General features: G+C 42.9%; 1 protein-coding gene across 2 annotated transcripts in view; it reads right to left on the bottom strand.

The window, feature by feature from the left end:
* Positions 1-23,836, bottom strand: part of Cacna2d3 (calcium voltage-gated channel auxiliary subunit alpha2delta 3) — an 804,670-nt gene that overhangs the window by 247,848 nt on the left and 532,986 nt on the right. For both annotated transcript variants that reach the window (XM_060390773.1, XM_060390772.1), the window contains exon 13: positions 15,583-15,716. In XM_060390773.1, the coding sequence (XP_060246756.1) occupies positions 15,583-15,716 (134 nt within the window). The remainder of the gene's footprint in view (positions 1-15,582; positions 15,717-23,836) is intronic.

The raw sequence follows: 23,836 nt of genomic DNA on the forward strand, positions 1-23,836 counted from the left end.
TTATTTTTAAAGGGTTTTTTGAAGATGATACATTTTTGTTTTGTGTTCATTGTCACGCAGTGATCGATATTTCTTAACTTGAGAATTCTATGCTTTTACATAACAGCAACCTAATATGAAGCAGATTTTCAAGTGCTGTGAAGGCAGATAGCTGCCAAAGGCCTATGATCTCACCCATCCAGGCCCTAAGTATTCTGTTGCAAAAGTCAAGACGTTAATTCATTAAGGATTTCCTTAGCATCTCCTTCAGGGAACACTCTACCACTCCATCATGATATCAGACTTGCTGGGATGTTTTCTTTTCAGGCTAGCCCACAGTAATTATCTTGGCCTGGATGAGGCCAGTAATTAAAAGCAGATAGTATTTATGTTTTGATGGAGAAATGAGTGTGAATGCTAAAGAAGTATTATGGATCTAAATATTTTTCCCCTGGCCTCTCCTAATATCAAGTTTCTTTAGAGTACACTGAAATTAGGATGATGCTCCACTAAGAAAAAAAGTCACATTCCCCACTTCATCCATAAAACATATCTATAGCAAGAAAACCACTGTTAGGAACTTTTCCATCAGACTCAAGTGTTCTGGCATAAACAATATGACTGAAGCAATGAACTCTTTTCTCCAGACCTGTGTCACCCCTGGTTTTCCCAGTCCTTCCACAAGGAAATCAGTTACTACTTCTCAGCAGTGGCAGATGTCATCCATACTAGCCAGTTTCTTCAGAACAGAGTTTATCAGAAGGCAACGTTTTCAGCAAGAAAGTCAAACACGACAATGTTTTGAACAGTATTCTAATCTTGTGGTGTCATTATAAAATTACACATAGTGAGGGGCAGCATGACGCCCAGTCTATGATAACCATAATGGGGGTTGAGCAGAGAAACAAGTGACAAAGAACAAACCTTAGCCTCGTGAGTTAAAGAATGCTGGGTATCGGCCACGTGTGCCAGGTGTGGGTACTACAAAATATGTTACCATAGTTTTCATGTTGTTGGGTGATAAAAACAAGGAAGAATTTTTAAAGAATGGGAATATCCAAGCACTCAACTATAGTCGACCATCAAAGCCTCAAGATGGAAACTCAGTGACAGGATGGGTGACATTCTGAGACAGAGAAGCACGCCTAAAAGCCCAGGGGTGGGAGAGTATTCTGGGGTGTAATGCAACAGACGAGTGATATTCTGGGAGTGCAGACTGGCAGTAATAATGGACTTCTGCTCCTCATAGTAAGATGCTTCAAGGCAATAGATAATGCAACTGACAGTAGACCAGGAAATACAAAATCAATGAAAGGAATTATTTTCAAGGACTCCCTAGATACCCATTACATGCCCAACATCCAGATATGATTCCAACAGTGCAGCTGCTTTTTAACTTGTCCTTGTATTTCAACAATGGGCAGAAGTACGATCAACTTTACTGCCACAATGACATGGCTGATAGAAAAACACCTTGGCCACTCAGAATGCCACTGTCTTGCATCTTCAAGGAGAGGCTGTGAAGTCAGACTTCTTGTTGAATTGGAGCATTGGACACACAGTCATGCGGTTATAGGAAGAGGAACCCATCAATCACACTGATTGTAAAGATGGCCTTGAGTAATGTCAGACATGTTCAAGGTAGTGTTCGGGATGCTGCTGCTCCTCCACGGGATATTTCCAGATATGGTTCAGCCTGGAAAGCTCCAGTTCACGAGAATCATACACCCCTAGGGATGCACACACCAATGGCTCCTGGCTCTGCTCTGAACATATTGCAAAGAGCCAGACACCAGCTCTCTCCTCAAGAAGCCTAAACACAGACTTTCTGGTACAGGAGTGCTTGAACATTTCCAGATGTATGGAAGGAAATGATGAGCATTGCACTATAAACTAGGATCTGTGAGAGGAGGTCACAGGAACAGATGATCATGAAACTGAAAACATAGGACATGTACATGGGTTTCAGGTAAGGTGAGAGAAAGGCTGCTTCTTGAAGAAAGAACAGCATGTGCAATGTTCTGGGTCAGGGAAAGCACTGGGGTTAGTTCTAAGATCCCTATGGCTGTGACCAGGATAGGGATGGAAAGTAGGGCCCAATGAAGAAGGGTTATGCTTTAAAGATGAGGCCAGAGTGAGTTACTTCAGGTATCTGAAGCTTAGACGTTAAGCCCTCCTAAAGTCTACGGTTATTCTGCTATTCTTTAAATTCCTTCACTTGTTAATTGGATTAAAAACAGCTGAAGTGCAGCTTGGCAACATCTTTCTTTTTTATTATTATTATTAATTTTTACTTTTTATATTAATCACAGGTTATTTACTTTTTATCCCAGCTGTAGCTCCCTCTCTCATTCCCTCCCAATCCCACCCTCCCTCCCTCATCTCCTCCCTATCCATTTCCAAGTCCACTGCTAGGGGAGGTCCTCCCCCCCTTCCATCTGACCCTAGCTTATTAGGTTTCTTCAGGACTGGCTGCCATGTCTTCCTCTGTGGCCTAGCGATACTGTTCCTCCCTGGGGGGAATGGGGGGAGGTAAAGGAGCCAGTCGTTGAGTTCATGTCAGAAATAGTTCCTGTTCCCCTTACCAGGGCAACCCATTTGGATACTGAGCTACCATGGGCTACATCTGAGAAGGGATTCTAGGTTATATCCATACATGGTCCTTGGTTGGAAATACAGTCTCATAGAGTACCTCCTTGCCCTGATATATTCTGTCCTTGGGGAGTGCCTGTCCTCTCCTGGTCATATTAACTCCCCCTTTTATCGTATGATTCCCTGCACTCTGACAAAGGTTTGGTTATGAGTCTCCGCATCTGCTTTGATACACTGCTAGGTAACATCTTTCAGAGGCCCTCTGCGGTAGGCTCCTGTCCTGTTACTTCCCATGTCCATCCCATTTGTCTTTCTAAGTGAGGACTGATCATCTGACTCCAGGTCCTCTTTCTTGTTTATCTTCTTTAGGTGCATATATTTTAATATGTTTATCCTATCTTAGAGGTCTATATAAGTGAGTATATACCATGTGTGTCTTTCTGCTCCTGAGATATCTCACTCAGGATGATCTTTTCTAGGTCCCACCATTTGCCTGCAAATTTCATGGTTTTCTTGTTTTAAATTGCTAAGTAGTATCCAAGAACACATAAAAGCTATCATTCACCATGACCAAGTAGGCTTCATCCCAGGCGTGCAAGGATGGTTCAATATATGGAAATCCATCAATGTCATCCACCATATGAACAAACTGAAGGAGAAAAACCACATGATCATCTCCTTAGATGCCGAAAAAGTATTTGACAAAGTCCAACATCCATTCATGTTTACAGTCTTGAAGGGATCAGGAATACAAGGCACATACCTAAACATAGTAAAGGCAATATACAGCAAGCCTAATAGCCAACATCAAACTCAATGGAGAAAAACTTAAATCAATCCCACTGAAATCAGGGACAAGGCAAGGCTGCCCACACTCTCCATATCTCCTCAACATAGTACTTGAAGTCCTAGCTAGAGCAATAAAAAAAGTAAAGGAGATAAAGGGGATACAAATTGGAAAGGAAGAGGTCAAAGTTTCACTATTGGTGACATCTTTTTAAGCAAAATCTTTTTTAGAGGTAGACAGAAATGATCTTCTAATTAGGTTTCCTGATAGTCTTACCCTATAAGATACAAGAGCAGTGCTGTCCACTAGTTCCTTACTGGGGATGCCATGGGAAGCCCACTACCTGTCTTTCCCGAAGGAAGATGCACAGCAAGTGCTGCTTAAGTGGCTACCTGAGGGAGAAGCGGACTGCACAACTAGTCTTCCATGCTAGCTTCCACGTGGGCCATCTTGCGTCTGATCACTTTAGAAATCAATGGCAAGTGTGTTCAGTAGTTGTTCCCAGTGCCCTGAAAAGATGTAGATGCTCCAGCTTCTTTGATTACAAATAATAGAAATTGATTTGAAAACATGTTCCTGTTTGTCTGAATCAAATACTGCCTCTGCTCATCCTTTTTTGCTCCAAACAAGAGAGCATTTTCCCCGAGGAGCTGGCACTGAGCATTGTGTTTGGCTTGGACATCTGACAGGGGTGCATATCACCAGCAGAATAAGGTTGGAAAGATGCTCCAATTGCTGTATTGTTCACCAGTTGGATCTGAAAGACCGTGAAGGCAAGGAAACACAAAGCAGGGTTGTTCCCCGCCCCCCTCCCCCTGTAAATAGAAGCAGGTTGGGAGCCTGTGAGAGTTGACAAATTCTTATCTGTGCTATCTCTGAGCCACAACAATTCTTACAGACTAAGAATAAAAACTAAATCATTTACATGAAGAAAATGTCGGAGACCACAAGAGACATGAAGCTGGCAGCTGATATCAAACCACAGGCTGATTCTCTCTGGGATTATTTTAATTGTTCTTCATGCTGGTAATGGGAGGAATGTGCTCATTTTAGTCTAAACCATGTCAGAGCATGAGAATCTGTTCGGAGAAGATAATTCATCCAAATTACTGAGCCATGATGGGGGACTGGCAAGACAGACTTGGCTATGGTTTCCAAAAATATTTCCCTGGGTCCTCAAAAGGTGCAAGGATGAGTAGCCCCCATCACCCATGCAGCAGGATAGTATGCAGGGGAAAGGGAATGGCCAAAAAATCTGCAAGGAAAAGGTTTTTAGAGGGGAAGGCACCTGTTGGGGAAAGTGGTATAGATCAAGCTATATGGTACTCTATTTTATATGCTATAAAAGGTGGCTTTTCAGGCTGTGTATTACCCCAGGAAATTGTTTTGCAAGTAGTTTTTTTTGTTGTTGTTGTTGCTTTGTTTTTGTTTTTTTTTTTTCAATTCAATTTGAGGGAGAAGGATAAGTGTAGCCCTTGAGTGGACCAAGAAACTGCACTATTTGTTTAGCACCACTCATCCAGATCATGCTGACAAATTATTCCTAAAAACAGATAGGGAGCCACACTCTAAGTTTGTTAGAGAGATCAAGGTACAGGGACATATAGAAGTGTTAAAATCATGTCTGGAAAACTAGACACAAGAGCTTCCTGAACACACGAGATGGACAAATGGGTGTAATGCCCTCATCTAGACCACCTACAGTGATGGACACCTGACACGGTGCTGGCTCCATACTATATCTCACACCTGATGCGTGCCTCAAGAACCCAGGACTTTCCCCTAGGACTCTGTTGACACAGACTACTCAACTGCCTGCCTATTCTCCTGTCGGCCAGTGTGACCTGCCTTCCCCTGCTCTTGACCCACTTTCTGCACCTAACCTGGATCAGCCTTTGACCTTGGATTCTACAACCTTCCTCTCAAACCTAGCATGCTCTTCTGTCACTGGTCTGGTTTTATCTCTTATCTATATGGACTTTTTCTTAGTCCAGTTTGGAAGCCTCTGGAATTCTGGAACTCTGCTACAGCCATTTTAAATTTATTCAGTAACACACAAACACAGAGATACCCACTCATGCTCCCCCACCACATAGGCACACAGAAGGAGGGAGAGGGAGCATGTGTGTTACCATGTGCAGTGAGGAATGAGTGCTAATGTTAGTGAATAATCTTGGAAAAAAAGAACTTGTAGCCAGGCTACAAGGTGTGCAGACTCTATGACAAATGGCTGTCATTAAACTTGCTAAACCTTTTGACCTTATTTTTTTTTTTTCAATAAATTCTGACATTACAAAAAGGCTCAAGTGTGTGCTGGCTTACAGCACTCATGGCAGTAAGAATAAAAAAGAGGCTAGAGTACAGGAAAGTAGACATGCTCATGAGGGTTGAAATCACACAGGACCTATTTGGGCTGTGACTTGATGAGGTTTATTTAGATGAAAGAACTGGCATTTAGACATGTCAAATCATTCAGATCCCAGTCATATGTGCTCTCTCACATCTCTCTCTTAGAGAATCTTTATTCACAGCCCTAGCTCATCTGTTTCTACAATAGGGTCTTTCCTGAGCCATAGCTGGTTAAATCAACTCCAAGAACCATGGGCTACAGAGATTTGCTCAGAAATGGAAACCCAGCTACATAAACTCCAAATTCATGTCTATAGTGTTTGAACCAGGATAACATATAAAATCAGGCTTGAAGACCAGGTTTTACTAGATTGACAGGAGAAGAAAGAAAACTGGTCTAGAAAGAAGATGAAAACACAACAAAGGTATAAGGAAGGAAACACAAGGGCAGAACAGCTCAGACACAGCCGTAGAGAGGCTGTTGTTCTTGGGTTTTCTATCCTGGGTGGGTGTGACCCTGGAGGCAGCAATCCCAATAATAATAAATCCCACATTCTGCACATCCTGAAACCTACAGTCAGTGCTTCTGACTTGGTTTAATAGCTACCTATTTGGCTTTCTAATACAGACAAATAAAATTTCCATAGTAAATGATGGAAGAGAAAGGGCTACGTGAATAATAAAAATCAGTGGATAGTAGAAGCTGTCACTGTCAGAATCAGGAGTCAGTACAGGAATTAAGGCAAAAGGAGTCAAGAAATAAATCCAAATAATACTAAGACCGATCTCTGAATCTAGCCATACTTGAGGAAAGGACTGCTAAAACATCACGTTTCTAAGAACTGACATTTTCAATGCTACTTTGAGTTAGAGTTAAAAACTGATGCGACATCAGAGTGCTGAGCAGCTCCATCTTGTAGGTTTCCAGGGCTTCATGGTCTCACTGTTCTGTCTGGCATAGAGGCTGCCCCTTCACCATCAAGAGGTGAAAATCATGGAACCACAAACTCATAAACAACAGCAAACACCTGAAATCCAAAAGGTCCTTTCAATTTCAGCCAGAAGTGTTTCTGGCACTGACTATCATCCATACAGTTTACATCTTTTCTGAAGTTAAGTTTATCTTGACTCATAGTCTTAATACATCAATTTCAAGGAAAAAAACAAACAAACAAAATCCCAACAATGATAACAATAAAAAAGATTTAAAAGAGAAATCTAGTACCAAATAAAGAGAAAAATATTTGGGTGGCTACAAATGGTTCCCTAAATCAGGAACAGACATCAGCACCTACTGTAAAAAAAAAAAAATTATTATAATAGTAATCTGTTTTGATGGAAATAAAGTACTGTATTATTTATCGTCTGTGCCAGAGTTATAATGACTGTGGGGCCAGAGTGAAGTGTCACAGCATGCTCCACATGTTTTTAACACGGTTTCTAAAGGCTCTGGAGGCTATTAAATTTAATGAACCCATCTGCTCTGAAATAGAGGTCCCAACGTAATCAGCTTCCTCCATGCCAAGTAATGCAGATGGCAGTCTCTGTGCCACAACTTAGCCCAGCAGGACAGTTTGCTTCTCCTCACGTGTGCCTCTCTGTCTCAATGACTGCAACTTCTTTGCTACGCAGAGGTGTCTTGGGAAAATACTGTAAATTCCATTTCCAACCTCCACCCACTTCCTTACAATGGCTTTGACACCCCCTGAGTAATTGCTTCTAGGCAGTAAGAAGCTGTAGCTTCAAGCAATCACCCAAACGACTTCTCGATGGCTGAAGTGCCATTCCTAGATGGAAAACTGAAACAAATGTGCAATTTATCAAACCCGAAGCGTTTGCTCCAAGTTGGGCTTGGTGGGGGGTGAGGAGGAAGGATGCAGGTCCAATTTGCCAATGCAAGTAAATAGGTTTGAAGTTCCTGCAGATTGCCTACTGAATTGCATTGCCAGCAAACAGGAGGAACGGGAGGGCTGAGAGGGCTGGATAATGAATTCTCATTATTTTAAATGGTCACATTCCTACTGTTTTTGAAAGGTTTCTTTGCTTCCCTTCTGCGTACGGCCAAGATCTGTGCAAACTCCCCTGGAGGGGTTTATCAGGCTGTGGCTGCTTCCTGGGTGTGATGTCGCCTCTGCCCTACATGGCAAGTTGCGTAGCTTTCCTCAGCTGATTAAGACCCAACTGCAAAGTGCAAGCAATTTGCTTACGAAATGGAACAAATTCCACCCATAATGAATTTTCGCTCTGCACCTCCAAGATAATGGCTGTGCACGACTCGTGTTGACATGAGAAGCCTGTGAGTTCCAGAATTTTGGTGTTCGCCGTTTTGCCAATTAATACATGAGATCTTATTAGATTAAGCATAATTAATGTTGTTAACATTCATTCATTTATTTGGTCTTCACCGGAAAGCAAATTGAACAGAGCACCTACGGCAGACATAGAATATTTAATCAAACTGGTAGCAAGGGGCCAGAAGGATGAAGCTGAAAAGAGCTTTGTCATTCTGATACTGGAGCCACGCTTGGCAAATGCAACCAATGGCCCTAAGTGCGAGAGTCCAAACCAGGCTCTGTCCATGGTTCAGCATGTTCCTGAACATGTCCAGACTCAGGACATCGTGGGTCCAGGTCTGGGTGCAATGAGTAAGAAGGGAAGGAGTTGCACTCACAGGTTGCTGTGAACCATTCTGTCCACCATTAAGTCAGTTCGCAATTTTATCTGTTAATTCTGGGTTCAGTTACAATGCCTAGGGTGTCAAGTAGACAGGAATTCCTTTGGCCTTAATTGCAGAATCAGGTAACTAAGGAGAAAGAAGATCTAAGATCATATTAAGCAAATGTGAGTGATCAATTGTTCAGATTTATAGACAATTAACAAATGCTGACTTCCTGTGACCTTGATGGAAATTATGTGAATCAACAGGAACATGGGTTTTCTGCTTTCAAAAGAGTAAAAACCCTTTTCATATCACAGCATAATAAAAATGACCAGGCTGCTGGAAGCACGTGGAGAGCTGAAACACTATAGATGAATGGACAGCTAGTCTGAAAGTGTGTAGGAAAAGGAAAGACTGGATTTCCTTCTGGATTTATCTTCCCCTCTTAAACCAGAGCACAAAGCCAGAGAAGCTGCTGTTGTAGGCAAAATTCTAAACTGGTTCCCAAGACTTGGACATACACAAGTACATCCCTGTAAAATCTCTGGCCCTTGAGAATGGGCAGGAAAGGATGTCACTACCACAATCAGATTATCAAACAACTGACTATGAGCTAATGAAAAGTAGGCTAGCCTGGTGCTCCTAACCTAATGGGAGAAGCCATTAAGGAGAGACTGAACACAGAAAGATAAGCTCCGCGGGTCCAGAAGTGAATAAGCTTGTGTAGCTGTATATAGTGGCAATGTGATGAAGAATGGCAGGTACCCTCTGGATGCGGTGGTCTCTCGACAGCAAGAAAACAGGAGCCCAGTCCTACAGCTGCAAGCAACGGAATTCTGCCTACACCCGACCACTTGGCTCATCCTGGAAAAGAACTTTGAGCTGTAGATGAGAGCTGTAGTGCAGCCACCAATTAACGGTGGCCTTGTGTGCTCCACCCAGTCACCTATAGGGACCTCAGGACCATGCACTGTACAGTTTTAAGCAGTTAAATGCATAGTCTCGTGGTGGACTAGCACAGCTATCTGGGTGATGCTCACCTGTAGAAATAAAGAAAGAAGGATGGATGAAGGGAAGGCAGGATATAAGGAAATTTGAGAGAGGGTAGGTAACACTATCATCCTGCAAAGATGTTTAGCCTTTAGGAACAACCCTGGAAGGCAGGTTTTACTTCCATCTTACAAAGGCAACTGGCTAGTGGGCAGAGCTAATTTGCACTAGGCACGCACTTGCATTGGTCTGTGTGTAGGTCACCCTGGCTACCATTTTAACCCCACATTCTTAGCTCAAGATCTAAGATAGACTTCTCTGATCTGTAAATATATTTAAAAATTTTATGCCAACAACCCCACCAGAGTTTCACACACATTAAGAAGGGGATGATTGCCTGTCGCTGTAGCAAGTGCTCATTATTTTAAGCTGAGTTATATAAAGCCAAATGCTGACACTGGATTGTCTTGGACAGATGGATTGGGATAGAATTTTAATCATTTTGAAATAATCACTATATTATACAGCACTAATCACCTCTGGAATTACCCTCCCAGGCATACCCAGAGGTGGGCTTCATGGATCTCCTATATGTTTCTCAAGACAATAAGGATGAATCACTACTGACAGCTAGGAGTTCAAAAACGCTGAACCCCGGCTGCCCTTTTATGGCCTTCAAAGATTGGTGGGATAATCTTGGAACTCAGATTCTACAGATGCAAGTCCTATATTGATCCTGATGTATAAATGATAGAGCTGTTTGATTTTGGTGTTTGTTTTTGTGCTTGAGCTATAGGATCTAAGCCTGATGTCTTGTTTGAAAAGACTGGTTTCTTGGTCAGAGGCACTCGATGGAGTCACAGTAGCCATTCCACTCACAATAGCCTAATTATAAACAAACAAACAACGAAACAAAAAACACCCAGCCACATATGAAATCGCCCAAGAGGCCTCTCTACATCTCCAAAGTGAGAAGATTGCTCAGAACTTTCTACTGAGGAGCTTGTTCATCTTCTGGATTTGCAAATATATAACACCAGACACTAGGGAAGCCCAGAAACCTTGCTGAGATGTCATTAACCAACTCCCAGGTTCCAAGCTTTACATGCAGCAAAAGGCTCTTGAGGTGGTGAGACATGTAGGCTCCGCCATCTTGCGATAGGGAGCTTTCTCGGTAAGGAGCCATGGTGGCTGGGGCACACAGATTAATTCTGCGTGGGACAGAAAAGTTCAGAGGTATTCCTTACACACCTGCTTGCCCAAGTAAGCCACTCTCCTTTCTTCTTCTGTCGGGGGTTGTAGTAGAAAAGCCTTGAGTGGCAGTGGGGTCTCCGTGAGCTTCAGGTTCTATCTCCAGCCAGAATAACCAACATGAGCACCTCATCCTCCTCCATGGGTATACAGCATCTACCTCTTTCTCATTGGTGATGCTATTTTCTGACCTACTCAAGATGTGGTTGGGGCAGTCTCCTACACAGAGTACTAGAACACAGACATGCCATCCTACTGTTCAGGTACTATTTTTTTTCCCCTCACAATTAAATAAAATAACCTCTAGAGAAGCACTTTGAAACAATAAAAACGTCCTTCTCATCATCAAACTTTCCACCTAGATTTCATGCCCATTGATAATGTTGGCTAAATATGAGTCTGGTTGTCCTAAACTACCATGGCTGCAGAATGGGGACTCTCCAGCGCCATCACTCCCTCGCCCCGCTGTCATTCATCATCACGTGACATGCCACTGTAGATTACACTCTCTTCCCTATGAAGTTTTTGTTCAGTGTTTGTTCACTATTAGTGAGAATATGTGGGTTACTGGTTTTACTCAACAGACCAGTCTATCACTGCTGTATGTTATATTTTTCTGAGTCGAAAACTCAAGATTTGCTCAGCCAGAGACCCTTAACTAATTGCACGCTCTTGACAACTGTGTTGTTGTTTTAGAGTTTCCTTATTTTCTGGTATAAAATACTTCATATATTCTTTATTGAGGAGAGAAAGGTGCTTTAACTACTCCCAGCTCTGGAGGCCGCAGCTTCTCTCAGGAGCCCCTGTTCCTTTTCCTGGGAGAGGATCTGCCTCCTAGAGAAATTCACTGCTCTGCAGCTGCTGGTGCCCTTAGCCTTTCTCCATGAACACAGACAGAACTGCATTCTGCAGCTTTTGATCCAGTCTAACCCCATAGGCACCTGCCTTGTCTGTAAGAGTTTTGATGTGTTCGCTTCCAACATCCTCCCCGCATAGACTAAGAATTGCTTATCACTACAAATGATGCTAAGAAAATTTAAAGTTGCGTTATTATTTTCTTTAGATTGTAGTATTACGCATTTTGTTCAAAATTTAATAATGTACATTACCACTATACCTGAGATTAATTTAAAAAGTTATTTATGTTTTTTTTTCCTGCTTTCTGGATAAATTTGCTATTTAACTAAAATAGAGTTGTTTTTATTTTTAAGTTGTTGACATTCCATTTTTTCCATTATTATTTCTATAATGTTAATGTTTGAATACACAAAATACATGCTTTAAAAACTTAAAACTGCACATAAACACACACAAGTAAGACACATACACACATAGATAAATAAATGAATAAATGTAATGGAAGCTGGTTTTGTTTGCTTGGTTGTTGGTTTGGTTTTGGTTTTGTTTTAAATGTGAGTTGGCCAGATGGCTCCACATGGAAAGGTAGTTGGTTCCAAGCCTGATGACCCAAGTTACATCCCCAGGACCCACATAGTACAAGGAAAGAACCAGCTCCTGCAAGTTGGCCTCTGATGCCCATACATGTGCAATGCACATGTACCGACTCCATGCTCTCTCTCCCTCTCTCTCACACACATACATGAATGCACATATACGTACACACACACACACACACACACACACACACACACAAATGAATATAACAAATTTAAAAGTCAAAACTAGGCTAGAGATAGAGCTCAGTAGATAAGGTGCTGAGTTCAGTTTTCTAGAGACCACATAATTCCAGACTCAGTAGTGCATGTCCGCAACCCCAGTGCTTCCACAGCAAGAAGGGGCAGAAACAAAAAGCTCCCTGGACTATTACAAGCTGGGCTGGGGTATGCAGTTTGAAGGACAAACGGCCCTGACTACAGTTGATATTAAAGATTGTTCTCCAACCTCCACATTTTTATTGTAACATGCATGTACCTGTACACACACACACACACACACACACACACACACACACACCACACCACACCATACAGATACGCAAAACCAAAGAAAACTATGCAAAAAGTAATGTGTCACCTTCTCATTCTTATAGGTAACAAACTCTACGGACTTCTAATTTCCCTTGTCTATGCACATTTCTGTGTGCACACGCATGCCTTCTCATTCAGTCTTCTGTCCTACACAATACATCACCTGGAAGACTCACCCTTGTGTTTGGTTCACTTTCCTCAGCAGCATATCCTGCGACTACATAAACATTCTATGCCAAGCAGCAGAGACCACCCTCACTCTTGTTGCTAATAGTCTATGACTCACATAATCAACCTTTGCGTGATTAGGCAACTTCCAGCATTTGGAAATGGTACACAGTTCTAATGAACAAACTTCTGTAGAGTCTTAATGGAGAGTTATCTTCAGTGTAATGCCAAGTATGACTGTGGGGGCAAAGGGCAAAGGTCAAAGGAGCTCCACTCCCTCCTCCACAGAAACCATCCCATTCCACATTTGCAGTGACCTCCCTGCTGGCATCCTCAGCGGCATAGTGTACAGCTAGGCTTCTAGTTTCTATCATTCTGCTGTTGAGAAATGGTATCTCCTTATACTTTAATTTGCATTTTTCTTACTGTGGGTAAAGCTGTATATTTTTTCATATTGAAAGCCATTTTGATATGCAAGATTAGAGTCTCACAACAGTGTGATGCAGCCATGATCATTCAGGCCTTTACAGCCATTGAAGCAGGACATTCGCCCCAAGCATGGTTGGATACCATAAAAAGCTAAAATGTTACGCTCAGGATGCAAGGCTAAGCACTGCACTCAGGGTCAGCCGCTTTCGACCCAGAGAAGAGCATGTCTGATTGCATGCGGGTTGATACCCCAGGTCCCGCCTCTGAGAAAAAGGTATCAGACGGGTCTGATGCTCTTTGGGTGGATGACACCTAAATGAACATCGGTACAAAGTCCCAATTTATTTCTAATATCAGAGATCAGACCTCTACTCTTGCCTGATGCGTCTAAAACAAAAAGGGGGAACTGTAGAGAGCTGCGGAATGCTGTGCCTTAAAGATGGAGCTGGTTTCCGCCTTCCACCTTCCCGATGGTGAGTGCTCTCTGTCACGAACAATTCCACATTTGGCTAAGGCTGAGGATCTGGCTTGCTTCCATGTATGTGGACCTATCTGCATTGCCCACGTGGCACGCTGGGGTTGGCTACCCAGAGGCTATTTAAGCTGTGGGCTGGCTTTCCCCAGGGTCAGATGATTGTTCAAGGTTCCTGAATAAACTGCATTGAAAAAAAAAAAAAAAGAAAGCCATTTTGTTATATTTGAGTCTGCCTATGTCTTCTGCTAATTTCCTTTACTATAGGAATTTTCAGAACAGTTTCCTCAAATTAAAAAAAAATGTTTTAATACATTATTTATTTGCTTAGTTTTGTGAGGATGGAATCACACATCATGGTGCCATGTATGGAGGTCAGAAAATAACCCGTGAGAGTCAGTTCTCTTTTAACCTTGTGTGTCCTAGGGATCAAAATCAGGTCATCAAGTTTGGTGTCAAGAGCCTTCACCTGCTGACAAAATGTCCTTTGTCTTTTAAAATTATGGTCTTGTTCTGCTGAGATGAGTTCACACACTAGGTACCCATATGTTGTCAGGCCACTTACTGGCCTCTCTGCTCTATTAATCTAGTCAAGTTCAAGCATCATGTGCTTTAATTAGATCCTGGTCCTACATTTCCACACTGAGGAATTAAAACAACTGATCAACCTTGATGTCTGGAGTTTGCAAGACAAACTACGGAGCGGCTAGGTTACTCCAGCACCAGCTAGATACATGTTTTCCCTTTGCTCTTGGTTTTTCTGCCTCACTTTAACCATGAGAAAAAAGAGATAGCAGCATGAGCTGCTGTGCCCATTGTCATTGTTAGAAACGTGGTGTCAACTCAAATATGGCAACCTTGCTATTTTGTTCCTACAGCTCAGAACTAAACCAGGACCAGACTCCCAAACAGACAGAAGATCAGTGTCACCAGCAACCAAGAAGTGCTTACCATCCACACACCCCTCATCTGCAGGTGAATATTCCTGAGATTTAGACACCCCTTCTGAGCCAGGACATACAGACCTATCTGTGTTTTACTTGAAGGCTGGGGTGGGGAAAGCTGGATGTGTCGGGGCGTCTCCAGTTTGCCTCTAAATTTGCCTCTAATGTGTTGTTATTATCCCGTGTGTGCCTGTGGCTTCCAGGAATATAGAAATAACAAAAGCAGAAGCGCCCAGAGGGAGGAAAGTAGGCCCAGGGCAGCCATGGAGACCACTACAGAAAACAGCTGTGTCCTTTTGTGATTAATGTGATGTGAATCCCAAAAACACTGACGGCAGAAACGTCCTTTGAGAACATTTACAATCAATAAATGAAACACACCCCTCCCATCAGACTCATTATCACTATGAAAAATCACCCTGAAATTATGCAAAAACACAGCAATGGAAAAGTAACTAGATGACTGGCCAAGCCCCAGCTTTTAAGCACACACCAGGACCAACTCTTCAGGAGCTCATGACAAAATTCACACAATCATGCTTATGTGACCCCACAGAACCACATTCTTGCCTGTCTAGGGGAGGAAAATGTGATGACATCCTCTGTAGTGACCATCCATTTATTATCAGAGTGAGCTTCAGTTTCATCTTCAACTGAGACCTAACAATCCATCTCTAGGACCTTATACATGGCAAGGCATGCGTCTGACCATCAACAAGCTTCTCATCACTGCCTCATGTAGGAATGTGGACATATGTGATATGAGCGGAAACCATACACAAAAAGGGAGAGTGTCTGCCGCTTTCAGATGTGCAGGTCATACTTGTTGCCCGCTGAGGTGAACAGTATCAATTGTACCTACAATCTGGGACAGAGTCAGTAAAGCCCATGACTGATGGAGAATGATATGAAAGCTGTGCACTGAAGCAGAAAGGCAGACCCAGCCTCTCCCCCCGGGGTCCCTGTAGACTCACAGTGCTGTCGATGTACGCTTCGGTCCACACCACATCATGCTCCTGGTCAATGACTTTGGGTCGGCTGAGCACATGGAGGTATTCCATGACGTTTTCCTGCACATCAGCCAAGGTGGAGATCTGGGTGAAAAAGCCTGCCAAAAGAAGGATGTGGCTTAGACATGCACAGGGGAGCACACATCCAGGAATACACATTGGCCAGAGCCCAAATTTCCTTCTTCATCATTGTGAAGTATTGGATCTTATCCTTCCCTCTTGAAGGGAGCTTTATTTTCTCGGACAAGAATATAGTCACCAAAAGAAATACAACATAAATTAATCCACACAGAAACAGTTGTTGACTATTTAAAGGCTGTTCCCCAAGGCTATGCTACGGACATGGAAAAGAGAGTCCACACTCCAGGCAATTCCATAGCCTTTTCCTTCCCACTTTAGTGAACATATTTTGAAAGAGAAAATAATGAATTACAAAATTAAAAGAGATTATTATAATAGTATTAATGTACTAAAAAGTACAGAAAGTTTGATCCTCGATAGTACCATTTGTTCTTTCTCCTTTGATTTGTTTTGTTTTGTTTTTGAGTCAAGCTTGGTATTGTATAGTGGTATAGTGTCACTCTGACTGGCTCTGAACTCTTTCAGAGTAATTTTTCTGCTTCAGCCTTCTTGGTATTGAACTAGGAAGGTTCTCCTTTATCCTTAACAATACACACAGGAGAATTATCATAGTATGATGATAACATGACTGAAGATGGCTAAAGACTTGTGTTTTGCCCATGTTCCACCCAGCATTGAGTGGAAATTACAGACAAGAGCACAGGCTGTAGGTTCCTTGGTTTCACTTGTTCCTTCTGTCTCTTGGTTTGTATCCATTAGTTCTATGGGGTTTTCTCCTGTGTGTGCTTGAGGCTGGAATTCCAGAGTCTACTTCACTCTGACAGGTGACAGACATGGTTTCCACATAACAGGAAACATTCTAATCATGCAACAGTGCTACAGGTGAAGTTGTCTGTTTGATCTGGAGCTCAGGATATCGATGTGTTCCTCTTTAGCTTGGAGTCTGATGGACTTTGCTGTAGGCTAGGTGGTTTGGAAGGGAAGGGCACTGGGCACAGGCTTGGCTCCCTGGGAGGAAGCCATTTGCTCAAGTCTGTGTGGAAAGCTTCCTTAGTGCAATGAATGGGATGGTTAATCCACTGTCTTGGGCTATGCAGATAGGAGGAAAGAACCAGAAAATGACACAGTCATTGTTAAGCTAAGACATAATAGGCGTAGCCAATCACATCTGGATAACCTAAGCCAGGGTCTCTGGAGCTGAACCCTAAGGATAGGGATTGGTGGGGGTGGGGTGTGCATCTGGCAAAGTAAAAGGTACAAGGGAAGCATCTAGATAATAGGAATCAGACCCTTCTGGGAAGGGAAAATAGCTCAGAGTGGCTCTAATCAAAGAGTTGAACAGGGAGCAGAAATGACTCAAAGAGATGGGCCCAGCAGAATATGGAGAAGAGTTGAGACCTTGTCCTAAAGTAGGTGATTATGGAAGGATTTTAAGCTGAAGGATACAGAAGGTCATGCTGCTGTTTCTTGTCACTAAGTAAGGATCCATTCCTGCTCACCAAATAAATCAGAGATGGCCTAAAGGCACTCTAAAACCAAATCTGCTGCAGCATGTGCATAGTGATTATAAGCTTTCCTTGAGCCTAAACCAAGCACACACTGAGGAAAGAGCAGCCCTTCCACTGTCCAGGATGGGCTGGACCTACCAAGAACATTTCCAAACAAAGGCCAGCTGGTTTGAATTTGATGTGCCAGTCCCAAACAGGTTGGGACCATGTGGCTTCTGGGTTCCTGATGACAGCTCTGCACAGTGCTAATTAGCATGCATTATCACTCCTACCTGCCCCACCCTCCAGGCCATGACTATACCATGGAAACAGGGCCCCAAAGGAGGAGTAGGGATGCCTGTTATAGTTTGAGATCCCAGAACAGGACCTGTGAGTTCTCCTGGAGGTCTGGCCCCACTTAGGGAGACCCATTGGTATATGGCTCCTAGGTGGTCCAGCGGAGAGGAATGGCGTGCTAGAAATGTTTTATAAGGGGCTGCTAGAGGACCAGGAGAATGCCTTAACAAGCAGGAGTCCTCTCTCCATGCCTGGAGGCCCTAAGTCACTTTGGAAGAAGAAAGAAGATATTTAATACCTCTACTCTGTTCTGAGTAAAGAACCTTCACACATAGTAAAAGCTAAGGGTTTAGGGGCAGGGATATCACCGTGCTGATTAATATGGTGGTTCTGGATCTGGATTGGGGATACTTTGATGAGCACTTTCCCGATGGACCTGATCCTGTGGAGACAGCTTCTTATGGAAGAGTTCTATGAGACTCTATTTTCGTATCTAATCCTCAAAGCAAACACTGAAGCTCTCTGACTTAGGTTTTCCAAAACAGGGCCAAGAGAAAAAAGGGGATGGATATGTGAGGGAGGATGAAGGACAGCTCATCAGCTTAGATGGTAACACTGGAGGGTTGTATTCATATATTTGGAAAGGACTGATCTGGAAAATAACCCTCACTCTAGCCTTCTTTATCCCGGTCAAAGTTCAACTGTTACAAAGTTCACTCACCCAGAGCTTCAGACCTGCCAGCAACCCAGTACCTGATAGCTCTTGTGGATGAGCTCAGGAATCCAGGATGAAAGCATCCAAAGAGCCAATTCTTGGCACTCCTCTCCAACCTCTTGCCACCAAACTCCGTTGACCTTTCCCACTTTAGCACTAGCACCCTGCCCAGATAGGCTGAAGCAGAAGAATCATCCTAGATACCTATCATCGCTCCCTGCTCCACCCTGGCCCCGTATCTAACTCACCAGCATGTTTTCTGGTCCAGTATCTAAAGCACACTGAAGATTAATGTTCCTCCCTTCAGCACTCTGACACTACTCCAAGATTCCATGATGTGCAATTGAGTCCAGCCACAGCTTCCCCATACACCCTTTCCTATCCAAGCTTAAGGATCATCTTCAAAGTACAAAGTATCCTATCATCTCTCTGACTGAAGCATTACAAGTGTCCACAAAGGGTTAGAACAAAACCAGAAGGACTCTCTCTGACCTCCAAGAGTCTTTCTCCATTGGCCCCTACCTACCTGAAACTCCCCTTGAACACTGTTGCTGGCCCTTAACCTTTTTCCTGCTTTCTCCTGCTCTCCTATGCTGAGCTGGCCCTGGTCCTTCTACCTTAGCCTGCCTAGAGCCTTTCACTCCCTGCTTACTTTCCATAGGTACTCTTATGTAGTTTCCCAAGAAGGGTCTATTTTATTACTGCTGGGTTAGTTGGGGGAAGTTTACCCTCAGTATGGTCTGGGCCCAGACTGACCTGCTTGTTTATAGTGTTTGTGTCACTGTAGTGTTAGTGCCAGGACACATTATGAGAACTGGTGTGGTTCAGAGACCCCTTCCCTGACTGGAGAATGTGGATGTGTGGAACAATGCAGAAGCCTTCACTGAAGTCTTCCTGGAACTCGCTTTGCTCTTTGCCTCAGCACTTATGACAGCCCACTTTGGGTGCTCCTTACAGAAGGAGCAAAGAGCAGCAGAGAGAGTTAGCCCCAGAGCAACTTGAATCCAGGTTAGCTGGGCTCCAAGGCCTCTTTTCTCAGCCCAGAAGGCACTCTTGTTTAAAAAGGAGAAAAGGGCCATGGGCTCCTCATAATTCCTCCTCCAGGGTGCTTCCAGTGGGTCAGTTGTGTATTATAGCTGGGAAAGTTTAGGGATAAGGATGGGCAAACACAGGGTTGCCCTTCAACGCTCCTAGCAATAGTTAGTACCATCATACAACCTCAGGGCATAGTTCCAACTTATATTCCAATATGCTAAGCAGGTATATACGTTTATAAAATATAAAAAAGAGCTTAAATTACATACAAATGCACAGAGCAAAGCTTACAAAAAATTGATCCCAGTCCATTAGAACTTGCAACCTTTCTGAAAGAGTCTTTTCTTGCTTTTAAATGTTTTCCTGTAAGGTTTAGCTAACCAATGTATGGTCTAGTTAACAAATGATGGATAGTAGGAAGTTGCTAAGGGTTGAGATCTTTGGCTGAAACCATAGACACTTCCCTCTGTTTCCTTCTGTATTTTCTGAGCTGGCCACTTTTCCTCACTGCCTCCTTTTTTTTTTTTCCTAGTGAATTCTAGCTCTTGAATGTTTATTCTCGTCTTTAATGTGCCTTTTTGAACTTCATATATCATGTAAGAAAACAGAATCAGCAATCATTCAGTAATTACTGAGTAATTAATGCTGAAATTAGCCACCTATTACAAATGGTCTGCTCATTTTTCTATGTAACATCAATTTATTTGCCTTGTTCCCTTGTAACATTCCTTCTGTGAACTCTGGGTTACAACCGCTCAGTGTGATAAACCATGTGCAGCCCAATACTTTGTATTTCTGTGAGTTCACTCTAACTTCAACATGTTTTCAAAATCCCTTGCTTAGAGCTGCCTTGCCAGAGACAAGGGACTCCATCCTGCACTCTCCAGTGACACCCGATGCCAGAACCCCTAGAGTCCGCCTCTATGAGCAGACTGCTGTCTACCTCACATGACCAGGTTCTGATTCTGCCATTGCTAGGATATGTTTTTGTGATGGAGCCATTCCTCCATGTGTGACATGATCACCGCCATTATGAAGCAGAGTTGTTGTGATGACCTACATAAGATCCTAGCTCTCAGTTCACTAAGGGTTGAAACCTCAGTGGTGTAGATTTTCACCCAATCTATTTGTGTGTGTGTGTGTGTGTGTGTGTGTGTGTGTGTGTGTGTGCTGGAAGCCAGAAAAGGAAAGTACTTTTCAATGATGAAATTCTCTGATTCAAATTTCTCCTTTAAATAACCCCAATAAGCTTTTTGGGTCATTAGATGAACATGAATGGCATCATTTTTTGGTCAGTGCCATCTCTATTTCAAGTGAACAGACTTCTCTTTGTGTCTCCCCTTGAAATGATGCAGCATGGGTAGAGGTACTTCACATATTTCTAAAGATTGTTCCTTTCTTTCTTTCTTTCTTTCTCTCTCTCTCTTTCTTTCTTTCTTTCTTTCTTTCTTTCTTTCTTTCTTTCTTTCTTTCCTCCTGTCTTCCTTCCTTTCTTCTCTCTCTCTCTCTCTCTCTCTCTCTCTCTCTCTCTCTCTCTCTCTTTCTCCCTCTCTCTCTTTCTTTCTTTCTTTTCATTATATGCCTAAGTAGTGCCTGCCCTAAGGGAACCTGATCTAATGAAGCAAAACCGTGTAGCATGTATGACAGGCTGAAAACCAGAGAGCCTATGTTTAGGGGTTGCCTCTTTATAAATAAAGGTAATTTTAATATACACCCCAGGGATTATCTGAGGGTTTACAGAGGCATGCCATGTAAGTACTGTGTGCCCTTCCTGGTACAGAATGCAATCAGTCATCCTCAGTTCCTCTTAAGAATGCAATATGGTGATCTTTGCATGTGCCACAGGCAGATCTTTACATCCTTGGGCACTTACAGGAATGCACAGAGCAAAGCTTACAAAAAATTGCAGGTATGCAGGTATCTGCTTAACTTACTTTTACATTGCTTGTATCAAGAAACCCAAAATGATTTAACTGTGCCTCTTCTCCCACCCATACCCACAACCATTCTTTTAGCCTTAGAAATATGAAGCATCTTTGGAGTTATGTAACAACTGGAAAGGGATAGTGAGATTAAGAATGCTTTCTTGGCAAAAGTCAGGGGCTGGATTTCCAAGGAGGACTTAGGCTACCAGTTCTGTCTCAAACAAGGAGAGAGCAACCTTTAACCCTCAAAAGGAGACAAGCCAACCACACAACTGGGAGAAACACACAAGGCGTTTCCTTTGGAGCACATGATGACTGATAGGTTGAGAACTCCAACACTGAGCAAAGCCTTTGTTTGCACAGCTGGGAAACACTCCATTAACTCTGATTTCAAGGGGGAATCAGCGAGTGCTCAATTCCAATGTTGGCATGCTGCACATTAGAAAAGGTTATCGCCTCTTTATGGGATATCTGGACTTGCCGACCATATTTGCTGCTGTCCCAGTTCACTTGTTTATGCAATAGTGTGAATTCGGCATTTAAACTGCCCGGCTTGTCTCCAGTGGCAGGGATGGTTTTAATGTCTTTAAAATGCCATGCTGTTTTGCTTCATTAGATCAATTTCCTTAGGGCAGGTCTTACTTAGGCATATAATGAAAAGAAAGAGAGAGAGGGAGAGAAAGAGAAAGAAAGAAAGAAAGAAAGAAAGAAAGAAAGAAAGAAAGAAAGAAAGAAAGAAAGAAAGAGAGAACAAAAAAGCAATATATTCCAAATCTCTCTGGATTTCACCAGCCCAGTGAAGGAGGCAGAGAACTAAGGTCCATGAATGTTCCCCAGGCATGGATTTCTTGAGGGAAGTGTATGAGACCTCCTGGATTTGAGCTGTTTCCATCACTATCAGCCTTCTAAAAAGACTTTCTGCCTGGAAAGTGGGTCCTTGAGAGCCAAGGATCCAGGGATGGCATAATGGTCCTCACCATTCTTCCCTCCCTCAAGGTACTCTGTGGTCAGGCAGCACAACCTGTCAACAGGCTTCACTTCAGCCTTTCCCTGGTCTGCTGAAGTCCTGAATACTGACAGTTTATTTCACAAAAGGAGCTGGTTGAGTCAGGGCAAAAACATGCAATGGGGGTAGGTGGGGCTTCAGACCTCATGTCACTTGAGATGAAAATGCTATGCTGTCTCCATCATGTAACAATCCAGTACCATAAACAAAGTCTTAATTAATGACCATAGATGAATGCTTGCTTGCTAAAGTTACGTGGATAAAAACCTCACGACTGACGCAATATGAAGCCAGTGTTTACATGGACGCAGATGAGCGGAACCTAACACTGTCGGGGGAGTGTGACTCTGAAGAGAGGCAGACAATGATGTTCTGTTTCCTAAACCCATTAGAAAGAAAGCTGAGTCAGGAAGGTGAAATGATTGAGAGACATTGGTTGTGGTGAGAGAAGAAATAGCAGGATTCTGGGAAGAACACAGGGTACATAGTGGATTCCACCCCCAATCCAGCCAGCAGCTATCCTTACGTCCATGGATTTTCTGAACCTATAATCCTTACAGGCTGAATTCTAGAGCTAGGTCCAGGCTTGACTAACTTGTCTTTATAAGAAAATCTCAAAGATTCTTATAAATGATAACTAAAACTAGATTATGATGCAATAATAGTTAAAACAAGGTTTCAATTTGAGGACTTTTTATCAGCTGGACACAGGCAGTGGTAAAAGCAATCATCCAAGTATCCACTAGATGGAGGGGAAAATTGTAATTTAGAATGGCAGGAATAAAAATAAGAAAAAAAAAAAAAAGGAAAGGACTTTTTCCAAGACCACAGAATAAAGGGAAAAAACTGGGAACTATAACTCACTCTCTTTTCAGATGTCATCCAAGTTCTAAGATGTACAGAGGGACCTCCACTGTCAATGGGAGTCTGAGGTTTACCTAATTCTCCTGTCCTGTACCTTCTCCATCCCTGCTGCACCTGCTCCTGAAATGAAGCCACACATGTAACCCTGGGATGGGCAGGATGATGGACTCTTCATGAGGCAAGCCAACCAAGGAACAAAAGTAGCTGTACTATGCTTTACTTCAGGGATCAAGAAAACATTACGGCTCCTCCAGTAAGCCCTTCCATTTTTGAAGTGAGGAAATTGAGACTTGCTTAAAAGAACATTTCAAATAGAAGCAGCAAATTAAAGGCAAAGCAACAAAAGGCATGATGGGAGCAGGCCTATTTGCCTTGCTCTAAAAGCCTCCTTAATTCCTAGGGATCTGCACTGTCCCTATGTGACCTTACCTCTGAGCATGATGAAGTGACCCAGGTTAGGTGACATCATCTTTTTTGAAAGAGGGGCTAGAATCTAGTGTTTAGATTTGCTACCACGTATCCAGAGGAGCAGCTCTCAGATTTAACATGTCTCCTGTATGGTGTACAGCAGGTATGAGCAGGACAGGAAGACCATTGCAAGCTGCACACATGCAAAGCGGGGAAGACCCATCTCCATTAAAAGCACGATGTAGACATGAAAAGAAAATCCACAAAGGGAAAGAAAAGCAAAAATACATCTTCGCTGTTCTTCCATGAGACTTGACATTCCTTCCCACTTAAGGTTCTGAGTCACTCCCTTCTTTTCCTAGAACATTCCCCTCTGTATAAATTGCAGAGAAACAACTTT

The sequence above is a fragment of the Meriones unguiculatus genome, chromosome 9, assembly GCF_030254825.1.
Source record: "Meriones unguiculatus strain TT.TT164.6M chromosome 9, Bangor_MerUng_6.1, whole genome shotgun sequence".
Classification (NCBI taxonomy): Eukaryota; Metazoa; Chordata; class Mammalia; order Rodentia; family Muridae; genus Meriones; species Meriones unguiculatus.